This window comes from Podarcis liolepis, assembly GCF_965112155.1.
Source record: "Podarcis liolepis genome assembly, chromosome: 2".
Lineage (NCBI taxonomy): Eukaryota > Metazoa > Chordata > Lepidosauria > Squamata > Lacertidae > Podarcis > Podarcis liolepis.
In genome coordinates, this window is record NC_139555.1 from 53,242,648 (window position 1) to 53,258,713 (window position 16,066).

The 16,066-nt window shown below is 43.4% G+C and overlaps 1 protein-coding gene across 4 annotated transcripts in view; it reads left to right on the forward strand.

Moving 5' to 3' along the window:
- JAKMIP2 (janus kinase and microtubule interacting protein 2) overlaps positions 1-16,066 on the forward strand; it is an 85,674-nt gene that overhangs the window by 41,737 nt on the left and 27,871 nt on the right. For 2 of the 4 annotated variants that reach the window (XM_083484015.1, XM_083484014.1), the window contains exon 2: positions 8,864-9,133. In XM_083484015.1, the coding sequence (XP_083340141.1) occupies positions 8,930-9,133 (204 nt within the window). In that variant the 5' untranslated portion in view covers positions 8,864-8,929. Of the gene's footprint in view, positions 1-6,140; positions 6,159-8,863; positions 9,134-13,968; positions 14,575-16,066 lie in introns of those variants that run through there. The other 2 variants (XM_083484016.1, XM_083484017.1) reach the window with 2 other exon arrangements.

Here is a 16,066-nt window from a genome sequence, read left to right on the forward strand (position 1 = left end):
TGAAAAAGAGGAGACTGAAAGGAGATATGAGAGCCATCTTCAAATACCTAAAGGGCTGCCACATGGGAGATGGAGCAAGCTTGCTTTCTCCTGCTCCAGAGGGTAGGACCCGAACCAATAACTTCAAGTCACATAAAGGGAGATTCTGACTAAACATCAGGAAGAACTCTACTAGTCTGTGAATCTATAACCTGTGCTTATATGTGTTGAGATCAAAGATGGGGAACCAGACAAAAAAGGCAAGCTTTAATTTTTTACTGTTTGATAAAATTATTTTAAGCTCTGACCAACAAGAGCTAATATTTCCAAGTGACCCAAAGCTTAGAGGAACTAATTCTCTAATATTTTTTTTGCACAACGGGGCTGCTTCCTTAATAAACCAGAAAGAAAACTGCAAGACAGTTTCAGTTTTTACTGGAACACACCCAGAGAGGTATTTGGAAGCACTCGATTGGGAGCTGCTCAGAGTGGCTGGGGAAACTCAGACAGATGGGCAGGATATAAATAAATTATTATTTGTTTGTTTGTTTGTTTGTTTGTTTGTTTGTTTTTTATTAGAAGCATGGTTTTTTCCTTCAGTGGAGGTAAAAACAATGGTAATCAGGGGTCTTAGCCACTGGAAGCCTCATCCTCCATTTTATTCCTACAACTTAGCCAGTTCCTGAGTCACAAGAGCACCTCTCCTCTTATCCCATGACTGCTGAGCTTATTTAGGAGTCTTTGGTAAGGTACCAGGTTGTTCATACACTCCAAGAAGGTGAAGCTTGACACAAACCAATAAAAGCTAGGCAAATCCTGCCAGAGTCCTTTGTACTATCTTGTTCATTGTATTTCTGCAGAAGGGACTGGGAAAGGCTGAACTCCCATTTTCTGAGGGAGCTGAATGGGTGGGCCTTTCTGTCTCTGAGTATTAGCTTCTCTCATAGGGGACAAAGGAGGGGCAAATAGACTGAGCTCTGGTTTTGTTGGTGATCCAGGAAAAATAGGGTTTCCTATCTTTGCTGGCCAAATCCTGTAGGCAGAGTTAGGAGGAGTAGGCAGCTTGTTTTCTAGCTTGGTTCAGGCTTTTATCAGTCTAAAACTGAACCAATTTGTCCATTGGTGGGATAGCAATGAACAGACTTGGGAAAAGCAGCAAAATACCATATGAATTTCCACAGGGTGACTTGTAACAGAAGTTAATCTGTGAACATATTATTGTTTTAAGTGACACAGCTGCCCTTCCTGTTGTATTGTAAGCTTGTCAGGGATCACAGAGAATTGTGTGAGGAGTTCTTCATTTGGAAGCCATTTCACAGTAAATTGCAGCTTCTGTGTTCCAAATTGTTCTCTGAAAGAGATTCATCTTTCCTTCTTATTGATAGATTACTAGCTTCCTATTGATGGCAAACTGCTTATAACAATGGGTTAAATGATCACCATGGTTTGCCTGACAAGAGAAAGGGACACCACAAAGGATAGTTAGATAGACTACTATTTCATGCTTCAGACATATTTTTGCAATCCAGCCAGGAGGCGTTTTCAGACAATTTTATGTGGAAAAGAGAAATCCTATCTATTTAGCTAATTGTTATTTGTTAGAGCAAAAATCAGATGCTTTTGTATTTGTGTGCCTTCTGCAACAACGTCATGAGAAAGAAGCCAAACACTGGCTTGTCCTAACCAAAGCTATTTACCTTCATATATAGGATCTCTGAAGAAATCAGGCCTTGTAATTCTTATTCTTGTTTCTATTGCCTAAGGTGTGCCGCCACCTCTAGCACTGCTTCAGAGAGAGAAATGAAAGTCAAACTAGTGAGAAATCAAATTCTGCCTGCTTCAGCACAACCACTGAATGACAAAATATTTTTAAAAGAAAGTCATGATTTTCAATAAATCACTTAGCCCTGGAGACATGAGCTTTGTTGCACAAATCTGAAGCATGCCCCAGTAATCACATCTGAAAATTGAGCATGAGCTCTACCTTTCCTCCCACCAATAGTATACAAATGTTTCAAAGCAGCTGTATTATAGATGGTTATAGATGATATTTCCCATTTCCCATATACATTTAATACTTCTGCATATGAGTAGGGTGGTATAGAGCCCCTCCAGATGGCCTGCTTATTAAGCATTCATCCCGATTTGCTTGCACAAAGCTTACATGGAGATTAGTCTATGTCGGGTCTTTACTGAGCATTTTTTCTCATTAGTTTGTGGGGATTTTATATGACAAACAGAATTTATCTTGCACCGATCCTGATATTCTTGTGTGGTTGTTCTGTATCATTCTTTTAATCATTTGCCCATCCCACACTTTTTCCTCATCACTTTCCTAACTGCAGAAAGCTGGGGGGGGGGGGTTCATTGGATTGGATTTGTGTGTTTTTCATTGGATTTATTATCCCACTATGCGTTTGAATCCTCAGTCAACACCCCTACAAAATACGGACAGTCTGAAGGCGTCCATTGCTGAAATATGAAATAAAATGCAAAATGGAATCACTTAAAGGACTTGTTGTCTATTCTGTGGTTATATCAGGTTCAAACTGGAATGCGAGGTTTACGTGCAAGTTCAAAACACACCCAAAAGTTACCAACCATGGTCAGAGAACCTTGTCATTGTGAGGAGATGGTAGGTCACCAGGCTTCTTAGACTAAAAAAAGTTTTGGCAAAAAAAGCTTTTATTGAGCATGAAACTCTTTAATCTCAGGTTTGTGGGTTCTAGCCCCAGATTGGGTGAAAGATTCCTGCATTGCAGGGGGTTGGACTAGATGACCCTTGTAACCCCTTCCAACTCTACAATTCTATTATCCTCAACTGGCATGACAAAAAAGGCTTGAAACCAGTTTCAGTACTCTGGACAGGGGAAGCTTATGTCACAACATCCCTAGTTATGTACATAAGATGTCAGTTTAAAAATGAATGGTGGGTCTTTCAAGTGAAAGGGGGATTGATAGAAGTGTTTCCTTTCTCTACCTTTAGCCTGCATTTTAGAAACTCCTCAGCTGGATCGGTTCATCCAGGATTTAATGGTTATCTGGGATGTAGTCAACTGACCCGATTGAAATGGTGCCATAAGTATCGTGTGCCCCCGAGAAATAGTTTTGTAATGGGAATACGTGGAGACCTTTAACGAGAGGCATTCAGGTGTGAGAGATGATAACAGTCAGTTGAGTGTCATGCTTTGTGGCTTTTCATCACAGAAGAGAAGTATTTGTAGCCGAGGCTGTAAATTGTATCCTACTGCATGGGTGGTCAGGGAGAAATGGATACGTGCTGTCTGAGCTGGCTGCTATGCAAAGGTCACCACACTGAGGCTCTGATGAAGTCCTCTGAGTTCAGGGGCTGATTGAATGGTGGATATTTATCAATGGCTTGTGGAAGGGTTCTAAATATGAGCCCTCTTCTGCACTTTAACACCTGGACGAAAATCTGATTTATAAAAGATTATGGTACATGGATTATGGATTTTATGACCACTGGTGATGGAGATGTTAGGATATCAGTTATGTTTGGCATTTCTTTGAAGTGGACAGCTGAGGTTGTACATGTCGCTGCTTGTTTGTATAAGTTTATCAAGATTCAAATTAAAATCTTTAATACAGGAGATGTGAGAGGACAAAAAGCAGTTGAGGAAAAACTCCCACAAGCCTGCAAACTCATGAGGGTGAGATCCTGTTGATACCGTTGCCTCATGCCTTTTCAACATTTCCTCTTAATTCTGAACAGTGTTTATAAGTTGAGCTGAAAATCAAGCACATATACGAACAAAATATTCACGGGCCTCTCCGTTTTTGTTTGGTTTTCGTCCAGGCTACGGAATCTGCTCTTGTTGTTATTGACAAGAGCCTACAAAGCTTTTCTTTCATCTCTTCCCTGTCTCCTAAGGTCACAAAAATTGCATAAATGGCTTTCTTTCTAAGTAAATTGTAGGCACAGGGGGACTATTCCAGATAAGAGCTGGTGGGGGGCTATAATTCTTTGTCCGGCTCTGTCCCCAGTCCAGAATGGCACACAAGCAAACCTGCTATTTGCATTGGAGGAGAAGCTTCCCTGCATGCATGAGAACCAAATAGGAGCATATAAAGAGGATAAGAAAGAATGGAGCTGGGAAGAACATTCCCCTTATTGATTCCAAATGTGATGCCTTACCTAGTCCCTAAAAGGTTTCTGTCTGCCTATGTCTGCAGCAGGGAGAGTCGGGGATATTTCAAGCTAGCTGCCCCCTGTCAGTGAAGGTTGCTTACTTAATTCAGGGACATTTCCGACATGGGACTGTGCCACTGAAACTGCAATCCTAAATGCACAGCATTCAGCACAGTGGGACTTCCTCCTGAGTAAACTTGTGCAGAATTGCACTGTGTGTGCTCACCACATTAACAGCCCCAAATGCCTTTACGAAGAAGGGGTTTGATGTCATTCTCGTTTCACAGAAGAGTGACAAGGCAGTGACAACAATGATCATTCAGTAAAACGCTGAACAGTAGGAGAGCACATGCCTTCTCTTAAGGGATGCCTTTGATCTGACAAGGTCAATTTTAACCAGATTCATATTTTGTGGTGTACATTTTTAAGTGCTGCTGCAGACAGACAGTCTAGCCACAGGATCTTCGGCAATGTGTGCTCACTTCATAGTTTTAACTGCTTTCCAAGATTGGATGGGAGCAGAATTTAATCTCCGATAAATCTTTATCTATGCCGAACTGTTGTGGCAAACATATTGCTGCTCCTGCTTCTATAAGTGTTAGAAGAGAATTGCGCTGTAACAGCATTTTTTACATGGCTCCTACCAGGGACTTAATCAAGAATTCTTAAGCAATTAGAGGCAAGGGGGGAGGGGATATATACCACCAGCAGTCTTGGTGCCTGCTGCATTGAGGCCTTAGCTGCATTTATATTTTGCTATACTCTTTCCAGGCATAGGTCCACACTCAAAAGCTCCTTGTCTGAGCAGCTTTCCCCTCCCTCCCTGAGCTTTCCTCATGAAAACCTGCTCTTTAGCGCTCAGTTGGCGCAAACGTCAGTTCAGGTTTTCAGCAGATTGACATTTTCTCTGAGTGCTAAAGAGCAGGTTTCCACAGACAAAACAAAGGGGGAAAAACAATGGTGGTCAGACTTGGAGCTTTAAAGCATGGACCATACCTGGAGAGAACAGAGGAAAGGTATGTGTGGATAAGAGATGGCTAGAGGGCTGCATGGACTGCATCGGGACACCCAATTTTGGGATGCCATGGCCCCAAAATTGTCCGAGGCGCAATCTTGCACAAGTCATTTAATGTGCATGTGAGTGCATACCAGAAGATGCACATCCTAGTTTTTCACATATTGTAGGGCATGGGTTTTAGAGACTGGGACTGTATAGGGAGCAAGTACGGTACTTATTTCTGCAGAATATTGTTAAGCTATGGAACTTACTCCTGCTGATGACCATCCCTGTGAAATCCCCCTGAAGCCACAGAGGGGTTGCATCTTAATTACCCACAGAGCATTATGGTCTTGTTACCAGTAGATTCCTGTGACCTCTTGCTTCAGAACAGTGGCTACTGTCTGTAGCAGTTATCTAGATTATTTTATATGCTTGTGTGTAACTGAACTGAAAACAACAACAACAGGCCAACCACTCCAGCCACTTTAGTGTTTGTATAAACTGTTCAGGTTCGTTATTGTTGTGTTCCATGCTGTGCAGTGGAATTTTGGTGTGCGTGTCTTTGGTCCTAGGCTTGATTCTTGTATATCTAATTCATAATCCGATTAGAATGATTAATTCTAGAGCACTGAGCAGCACGTCCCAATAGCTGCTGAGAGTGCCAAGTCAGCATTCTAAGGATTGTAAGCAAACTTACCAGCTGCATTTATGCTAAAGCTTGTTATCTCACTAGTTCAGTGTGTCACAGCTGCCTGGATACATCTGTAAGCAAATACAAATGCCAAGCGTAACATATGTCTGTCTGCAGAGGAGAGGGAAATGAGCACTGGATATCTGATAAATCAAGAGTGAATAAGCAAGCCTTTTTGAAGGCATCTCCAAAACTCATTTCCTCATTATGGATCCCTTCTCCCTCTCTTTCATATTTTCCTGTGTACCGACACAACTGAGCCTTTCTGCAGCTGCTAAACATGGTCGCATCACACCCTCCCTGCTATGTGGGTAGAATTGAGACATTCCATCTGTGTGGTAATGATATTTTTAACTGTCGTTCTTTATGCTTTTAGGCATACACAGCCAAAGGTATCCTATTTCGGAAGCGAAAGCATCCATCTTTTATGGGCCAATGCTCTCTCATTGTAGATTGACCTTAAAACAGCACATCCAGCACACTGAGCAATGCTCATGCTGCAGGACTGCAGTTGGTGATGTGTGCCATCTGCAGCATTATGAGAGAGTTCAAATTGTGGGGTAACCTGCAGCCAGTAAGGAAAGGCATCTCCAGAGCACTTTCTTCCTGCTGCTACAATGGAGTTATGTGCTACAGCTAAAGGTGTTAGCTATAATTCTTTACTTTAAACAAGCACCCCCAGAAAGAAATTATCTCTCTCCCACCCCACCTCCTTAAACTGGATGTACATTACACATACACTGCATATGCAGTCTTACAGAAATTTCAGACTTGGCTTGCATTGCGTTTTTTTGTGATAAATTGCCACTGGTCTAATCACATAAAGCACAATGCTGGCAAATAACTGGACTGGCCAGTGTGAGACTTCTGTACAAGCAGCTGGTGTTGGTATTCATGCCTCAGACACCATGGATGTTCTAGCCGCGGAATCAGCACTGGAGTTTATTCTGAACGGATGGGCCACTGCTAATTTGCACATTTAATTAACATAATTGGAAATGTTGGTGGTTGACAGTATGGGAGTTGTGACAAGCTGAGTCTTCCAACAGTCTTTGAAACAAACAAAAAAAAGCTCTGATATTGCCAAGCCCAAATGTTCAAAAATAGGACTAACGTAAGGGTCCTTTGATTTGCCTTCTGGTTTCTGAGCTTTCAGGATTCATTGCCAGTATTTTTCCAGGTTTCCCCCCACTACAACTGACAAGTGCTGCAACCCATTTAATATATATACAGTATATATAATTAAGATTCCTGTTTGAACAAGAGTCCCCAGGCCAATGGGAAATTGCTTCTTAGAGCACAGATTTCCCACCTCTCCAAACAATTTATTACAGACCTAATATTCCAACCTCCATGTTTGGTAATGCAATCTAAATCCTTCCTAGATGAATTGCAACATACGGTATGTAACATACGGTATGTAACAATTGATATTGCCAAGCCCAAATGTTCAAAAATAGGACTAACGTAAGGGTCCTTTGATTTGCCTTCTGGTTTCTGAGCTTTCAGGATTCATTGCCAGTATTTTTCCAGGTTTCCCCCCACTACAACTGACAAGTGCTGCAACCCATTTAATATATATACAGTATATATAATTAAGATTCCTGTTTGAACAAGAGTCCCCAGGCCAATGGGAAATTGCTTCTTAGAGCACAGATTTCCCACCTCTCCAAACAATTTATTACAGACCTAATATTCCAACCTCCATGTTTGGTAATGCAATCTAAATCCTTCCTAGATGAATTGCAACATACGGTATGTAACAGTGAGTGGACTGGCCCCATACACTGTGCCATTTCCAAATCAGAGTTTATTCCAGAATAGTCTCCTTCACTACTTTGCCCTCCTCCTTCCCCTGGGGTTCTGCTTGCTGCAAGCATTAGGGTTGTGGGTGGGGTGGTGGGTGGGGAGAGAAAAATTAAGGGAGCACTGTGCAACAAAAACCTAGACTCCCTTAAATATGTAAAGGGCCAGAACAGATTTCCAGGTTGCAACCTGACAACTGCAATACTCCAAGACAATATTAATAACTTATGCAAGATCAGCAGATAGATGGAAAAAACACAAGCAGACCATAGCAAGAAGGCAGGAAAAAAGCAGCTGATGTTAACTCCTTTCTTCTCCTGTCCCATTTCTGTATGGCTTCTCTGCAATCTAATGCATGCACCATTGGGAAGGTTTCTTCAGCCACGTGGGTAGATGCCTGGAAATCAAGACGACAAGGAGGAAAATTCATAGGTGCTAAAAATACTAGCAAACTATGGCTGGTTTCTAGCTGATCACAGATCTGGTTTTAATCTCTAGCCAAGCCATTAATTGGTTAAATCCATCCATGAATTAACTGAACATAAAATGAAGCACAGCAGAAAGGGAGGAATGAAATCTCAAGGTCATTAAGTAAGTGACAAAGTGGTGGAGGAGAAGCGGTGGACACCCAGGGTGTCTTTGCACTGGTTTCTACTAGAGAACCAGGTTAGTTGAATCTGACCCAGAGTGCCCAAAAATACATTTTACCCCTAATGTCCTTGTAGTATATGCCAGTGGAAAACATAATCTGAAATCTGTGTTATCGTTATTCCTATCAGCTTCTGCAACGTAGCCACAGAGGCCCTTCTCCATGTTCTATCAATAGGAGAATTATAGTGTCCATGTACAAATAACAGGGGCTTCTCTGTGATGGTGGGCTGACTTTGGAATGAGGCAGGTACGCCTTCAGCCAATTCTGTATTATTTCCTTTTGTAGTTTTAAACATTGTCTTTTGCCTGGTATTATTTATTTTTTATCTGGTTGAATGTTTTTATTCCTCTCAGTACTGCATTGTGTTTAACTGTTCTATGCTGTTTTAATATTGCATTGTGGATTTTAAATTGTCATATATACCTCCCAAGAACTCTATGATTCATGGTTGGCATATATGACCTAGGGCAGTTTTCTAAATCCTTAAAACAAAACAAAACATTGTCTTTCTATTGAGTGTTGCTAAGCAGACTCCAGCTTTCACTGAACTTGCTGACTAATGCTGTGTCACCTTATTTCTCCCAGGACTGCCCAAGGAGCTGATGGGGCTATCTTTACGAATGTCACACAGTAGGTTCTGAGACAACTTTAATGGAAAGAAAGAAAAAATGGCTGTTCCCATTTGAAAAAGGATTCTCACGCACAGACTCACAACAGCCAACAGCCATGTCAAAAAAAGGACGCAGCAAGGCTGAAAAGCCTGAGGCACTGATTATGTCCTTACAAGCTGCCAATGAAGATCTCAGGACCAAGCTAACAGACATTCAAATTGAGCTTCATCAGGAGAAGTCTAAGGTGAGTGAAAAAATGGTAGTCAGAGGCAGCAGGCGATTAAAAAGAACATGACATTGCAAGAAATTAATTAAATATGCCTTCCCGCCATCCCAGAAGAGGGAATGAATCAAGCTTGCAATGCTTATTTGTGAGGTTTGCTTCTGACTTCCCTAAACGGGAAGTAAAGACAAAACACACTTCAGTAATACATGCCAGGATAGGCTTTTACTCTATAGCAACGGAACAGCAGGGTAAAAGCAGTAACTAAGGGTGGAGCTGCAGCAACCAGCCTGTGCAGTATGTTCTACAAAGCCAGCCACAGCCATCTGTGCTGCTCTTTAGCATATATTTAAGAAGCAGGCAAACTTCCCCATATATACCATTTGGTGAGTTTGATCTCTGTATTTACCCAAGTCCTCTTAGGATACTAGACAGATAAATGGTCAGTCTGCTTTTAGTTCTGACATCGTTCATCGTTCAGAACTGGCTTTATGGAAAAGGACCATGGCTCAGTGGCAGAAACATGCAAAAGTTCCCGAACTGCCTTGAAACCCTGGGGAGCTGCTGTCAGGAAGTGTCCACAGCACTGATGTAGATAGACCAGTGCTCTGACAGCTTCATGCGTTCCTGGGCTGCAGAATGAGGTGGAAAAGGGACTGTAGAATTCCGACTTTACTATTTCAGATTGCAGAGGAGAGTTACATTATGGATGCTCTTGTGTCAAAAAACTAGCGCAATGGGAAGATGGCTGGACCTTTCTTTTCCTTTTCAGAAGCATTAAAAAAAAATGTCATTCTTCCACCTGTGCTGTGAAATGACATCCAGATTCTCTATGAGTTTTACTTGCCGATCTAACGCTGTCTTGCCACTTTGAATTCGCAGTCCAGCCACACTAGGAATTTTATAAGGTTCTTGAGGAAAATTTCCTCTCCCTTTCTCTCTCTGCCCAGAGAACTGTAATCGACATCAGTGACCCAGACTCTTTGATTCTTTTGCCAATAAGCATCGCCTCAGGCAAAACAAATCTAGGCTGCCACTGGATTCCATAATTAAGCAGTACCATTTTAACTTCCATGAAGTCTTTCATCACGAAGACCTTTCTGGGCTGTCCATAGATCAAGGCTACCATTAACCTCGGAGGACAATCAACTGTGTCTGTCGAAATCCAGTTTATTTCATTGTAGAATGATTGGGATGAAAGAAAGACTCGGTGCTGCATTAATATCAGACAAGATAGTGTACTCCAGAGTATTTCTCCTTTGGCCCTCCAGTGAGAGTCAGTCATTAATTTGCAGCCCATTTTAGCAACAAAATAATAATTTTGAATGAGAGGAGAGCTGTAACCCTACGCCCCCCAAAAATATGTGCAGAAGCTCCAGTCATGTCAGTGGGACTTACCTATGTGTAACTGAGTGGAAATGGAGCTTTTGTTTCCAATTCATCATGTGCTGCACTCTATTTTTACAATCTTGAAAGACAGCTTGTGTTGGGTCCCCTCCCCCCCCTTTCCTTGGCACAGATCCTGTAGCACTCAGGGAAAAATTAGCTGCTCAGTTCACTTAAGAACCGTAGGCTAGTTGCCAGAGGCCTGGAAGATGTAGCGTGAGGAGGAGGTTGTCCTGACAATTGCCACTTCATTCCAACCCTACAGTCATCTGCATCTCTTGGTTGGTTGCAGCTTTTTGGAACGTGCTGTTAACAAGAGAGAGACAAAGGGACCCACGTCATATATCGAGAATGGGTGGGGCAACCAGATTTTAAGAGCGGCGAGAAGATACATGGTGTTCGTTGCAGTTTTTCTTGTAATTTTTCCTTCTTGTAATAATGAGAGATATTCCTGAGTCATAATCTTATGTGCTATAAAACAGAGGATGGGTAAGAGGCCCTTTCCTTAAATGGTACTCTTGTGTTCTACAAAGGGGTCCCATAGCAAATACCTGAAGGATCAGCAAGATTGTCCCAACAGCAGAAAAGTGTCGTCTACTGCAGTGTTTCCCAACCACTGTTCCGCGGCACACTAGTGTGCCGCGAGATGTTGCCTGGTGTGCCGCGGGAAAAATTAAAAAATTCGAAAGATTTTTATTTTTTTTTAAAGTCAAATTTTCAATTGGGGCGCCGTCACTAGATGACCCCTGGGGTTCCCTCCCTCCCTCCCGCTCTGCGCCTCCCTCCTCCTCCTCCTCCTCCGGGGAGGCCCTTTCTGGCTCTCGGCCAAGGCTTGGCGGCTGCCACTCACTCACTCGCTCGCCCACCCGTCCTTCCATCCCTGCACCCGGCCTCTCCCCCTCCGTCCCCGGCGCGGGGGCTGCCGGGATCCGTAGTCCCCTCGCCCTTGGGCTCCGCGCCCGCACGGGGTGCGCAAACTACATTTCCCAGCGTGGCCTGGCGGGCCGGGCGTTTTGTTTGAAGCACTCTTCTCCCGGCCATGGAATGAGTGCGGCGGCGGCGGCCGGGCGGGCAGGGGCTCTTCCGCGCAGACCCTGCGCAGCCTGCCTGCGCCCCCGCGGAGATCGGGCGGCAGGATGGAGCCCGGGGATCCCCGCGGAGGCTGAGCGGCGGAGGCGGAGGCTGCCCCCCAGGTAGGGCTGCGTCGGGGTTTTTTTATTTTTGCAATGCTGCATCCGCGCCGGAGGGGACGCATCGGACCGCGGGGAGACCCCTTGGCGGGCGTGCAAGGCAATGCATGTGTGCAGGCGTTGCATGGAGTGCAGTGCAATGCAATGGCAACGCGGCGCCCTGCATGCATGCATACAACTTCCACCAGCGCTCCGGACTTGGCAGGTGAGGGGGGTCCCCAGTGGGCGGCAGAGAGAGCCGGGAGGGCGAAGGGGAGCCGGGGGGGGAGCAGCGCTGCTCCCCGAGCCGAGCCCGGGAGGAAACTTCGGCGTCGTTGCACCGGGTGTTGGAAGCGGAGGCTGGTGGGGGCCCCTCACCTGCAAAACCTGGTCGCCTCTCATATATTTCGTGCATTGCATTCATCGCCCGCTTTCTCCTCCAAGGAGCTCCCGGGGGCGCGCGTGGTTCTCCCCGTGTTATCCTCGCAACAACAGCCCTGCGAGGTGGGTCAGGCGAGTGGCCCAAGGGAGCACCCAGGGATTGTCCTGGCCAGGTGGGGTGATTTGAACCCTGCTCTCTGCCCGGTCTTCGTCCTCATTTAGCCCCCACATGTGCATGACTGTGCATGACTGAGGTTTCCCCCCCTCGTCTTGGCTATGGTGTGAGTCTGTGCTGTTAATTAATGGGGTTCTGCCTTCGGAGAAGATGAGCCAGCCCTCAAGGAGGTGATTATGTAATTTGCTAGCAATTCATGTCCCTCCCGGCGTGACGCTGCGCGGTGACGTCACGGGGCTGTAATGGTGGTGTGCCTCGAGATTTTTTTCATGAAACAAGTGTGCCTTTGCCCAAAAAAGGTTGGGAAACACTGGTCTACTGTACATTGCTGTTGGTATCATCATCACAATTTTAGAAACACAATTTGAACACAGGTGAATTCCAGAAGTCTAGGTGGGACAGATGAAAAGAGGCGCATAAAAATAAATCCAATAAGTATTGGATAACTTTAAGAGAAGCAAATTAAACCATTATTTTTGGCACATTTTTATCTAACTCTCCAAGGAGTTCAAGATGGCATTCAAAGGAGATTCTTCATTTTATTCTAACAACTCTGTGAGGCAAGTAAGGCTGAGATGAGGTGACTATCCCAAGATGTATTGAGGCAGCAAAAGCATTCCCCCCCTTCTTTATTTTATTCCTTCGTCCATGGGTATGGAATATATTTTAAACCAGATAAATGCTAAGGAGAGGGAAAGTTTCCAAAGAGCAATTTGGGTTCAGTATAGGTTACCAAAGTCTTCACATCAGAACTAAAACTGATCAGTGCTCTTCCTAAGGCAAGAGCTATTTTCATATCGCTTTTGGAGACAGCTAACTAAAACATGTCCTCAGAATCACCCTACAGCAATTATTCCAAACTGAAGTCTTCTTTCAATGTCATGGGGAAAATTCACATGGTAACCTCTATGCATATGCACTCGGAATACGGAGCAGGACCCCAGTGACTTCCCCCATGTACCTACCAGCCCTGCGTGAGTACAGGTGTGTGTGGAGACTTTCTAACCAATAAGGAACCCTGATCATCCTTACATGCATACGGTGAACATGAAAAGTTGTTCATCCTGGCATGTGCAAACTGGAAGCTGCATAGCCACTGGGGCTTGGGGTGGCATGTATGGTACTTTTCAATGGTCTAAGCATATGCCATATCCATTGAGGCTAGTGTGTGAACTGTCCTAAATAGAGCAAGCCCAACTGCAGTGGAGGGAGCATGTGAGTGAAAGTCTGCTTATACATATGCAATTATTCCAAATTGTACATGTGTGTGTGCCATGTGTATGCGTGCGCATGTGTATGTGAACAGGTGTGTGCTGAATCTATGTATGGTGGGTGCTGTTTATGTGTAACTTCTGGCCTCACCTGTTCTGGCCACACCCACTTTTGTTTGTCTCTGCCCACTGCCAGTATGTGGTCCAAGGAGGTTGGATGCAATGAGGCCCTCGGAATGAAAAAAGATTCTCCACGCCTGGTGAGGTGGGCTGAGTTTTAGACTTCACCCAAGGAGACCTGAGTTCAGTTCCCAAGTGAGCCACAAAACTCACGATGTGGACTTGGGATAGTCACCTCATCTCAGCCTTACTTGCCTCACAGAGTTGTTGGCAGAGCACAGATAGTCCCTTTTTTCCCTCCACAGAAAAAGTCCACAAGTGCAGTTTCTGACAAGGCTTCATCGCTGCAAGCCTATTACAATATTATATTGATTTTTCCTTGGTGTTATCAGTGAGTGGGCCTCCCTATTGGTTTTAAATATTTCTTTGCTTTCCCTTAAATTGTATTTCACTATATTTGTTGAAAAAGAAATACTCAAAGGAAAGCCTTATTTATTGAACAAAAGCCTTTCCCCGGTCATCACTGTGCACTGAACACCCCTCCCCCTGCAAGCTTTAGTATTAAACCAAAATTGTTTCTCTATCCAAGTGTTTTTGCCTCGCTAAATTGCTTTTGTCACTATCAGGCTGCACTTGAAGTCTGCCCTCATGATGATGTTGAAAGCAGATTACAGTGCAGAAAAGACATTATTGTTGTTGTTTTCTGTCAAGAACCGTGAAATATTTATAGGCGTGAGTGCTGAGATCCATACATGAGCCCTTCTTTAGGCAAAATTCCTATTGAATATTGTTTCTGAAGTAATAAAGATGAAGTGCGGATTTAAGCCACCCATTCAGGTTGCGATGCACAGACTTCGAAAGCTCTGTCAGCAGATTTCAGATGGGCTCAAGGAAATAATCAGTGTTGCGGAAGGGCCAAGCTAGATGTGAGGCTTGTCACGTAGTTAACCCAGGCATGCTTGCTTATTTTAAAAAATAAATAGCTGGATTTAGGTTTGATAAGGCCCCAAGCTACTGAAGGTAATGGGGCCCTTTATATGTCCAGCTGTCCTTTGTGAACAACAAATTGTCGCTGTTTTTTGTGTTGAATATATGCTATATGGTCATTTATAAACCTAATAGGTATCTAATAGCCATTTGCACATAACAAAATATGTATTTTTTGCACATGCAGAATGTAGGCACCCTATATATAGAAATGAGCAAACCAGTGATATTTTAGGGAGCAGGCTAGCAGGTGGGGCCCATTGCTTACATCACAGGAGCCTACACAACACAAAACACTTTTGCTGTATGTAGGTTTTATTTTATTTGTTTTTTATCTTATATTTTGGAAGTGTACATCCAGGTTTTTTCCCCTTTAATTTATTTGTGGGGGGGGGGGGGGAGAGGGAGGCCCTAAGCTATAGCTTGTTTAGCTTATACGTTAATCCGGCACTGAGCTGGTGCATAAGGTGAGGGTGAGCCAGACTGAGAACATGAAAGAAGGCTTAAAATCTCTCATCCTCTTGCCTTCTATTTGCAATGGTAGAAAAGCTCCCTTGGAGACCGGCTGTTTGGTGGCAATGTCATGCATATGGAATGCCCTCCCAGGTGAGAGTCACCTGGCCCTTACCTTGCTATTGTTTTAGAACCAGGCAAATCATTTTTTATTTACACAGTCTTTTAAAGATTGCTAACTTTTACACTATTTTCAAGAATTTGTGAGTTCTGATTTTTACCCTCTTCTGTGTTGTTGTTGTCTTGTTGTTTGTTTCCTGCTATTTTTATTCTTTTGTAGGATTGCTGACTGGCTATATCTATATGCAGGAATGCTGACTGGCATATATATATTTACAGCAAATTTTGTAAATGATCTCTTCAGCTTGATTTATGCATCTTTTAAATCGTAGATAGAAGAAACAAAACTAAATTCTCCAGATGACAGAATAATTCAGCAGCAGTAAAACAAATCACATACACAGAATAAAGAGAGTTTATGTTCAACTGTCAGAGGATAGTGCGGGGGGGGGGGGATATTCGTCAGAAATAACCTGTGTAATGTAAGCCATCTTTTGTGAAGTTGCAATCTTTAGATTTGCTTTCTGAAGTCAGGCCTGACACGAGCGGAATCTTCCCTTGCGTACCCTTAGATAGTATTTTGTGAAATTAAGACATAAAGGTTTAATCGTCACCTTGGCTCAAAAGCCATACTTTTCCTTTTCAGAATAAGCTGCATATTCAAAGTAAGACTGATATGCAGGGCAGGATTTAGGTTTGATGAGGCCCTAAGCTACTGAAGGTAATGGGGTCCTTTCTATGTCCGGCTGTCTTTTGTCAACAATGAATTGTCGCTGTTTTTTATGTTGAATATATTCTATATGGTGAATTATGGACCTAATAGGTATCTAAAGCCATTTGCACATAAAATATGTATTTTATCAAAGTAATTGTTGAACTGAAATACAGTTACAAAGAAGTATATATTTTATATTATATTTTGGACTACAGGGCAGTCCAAAGTTCCCTTCAA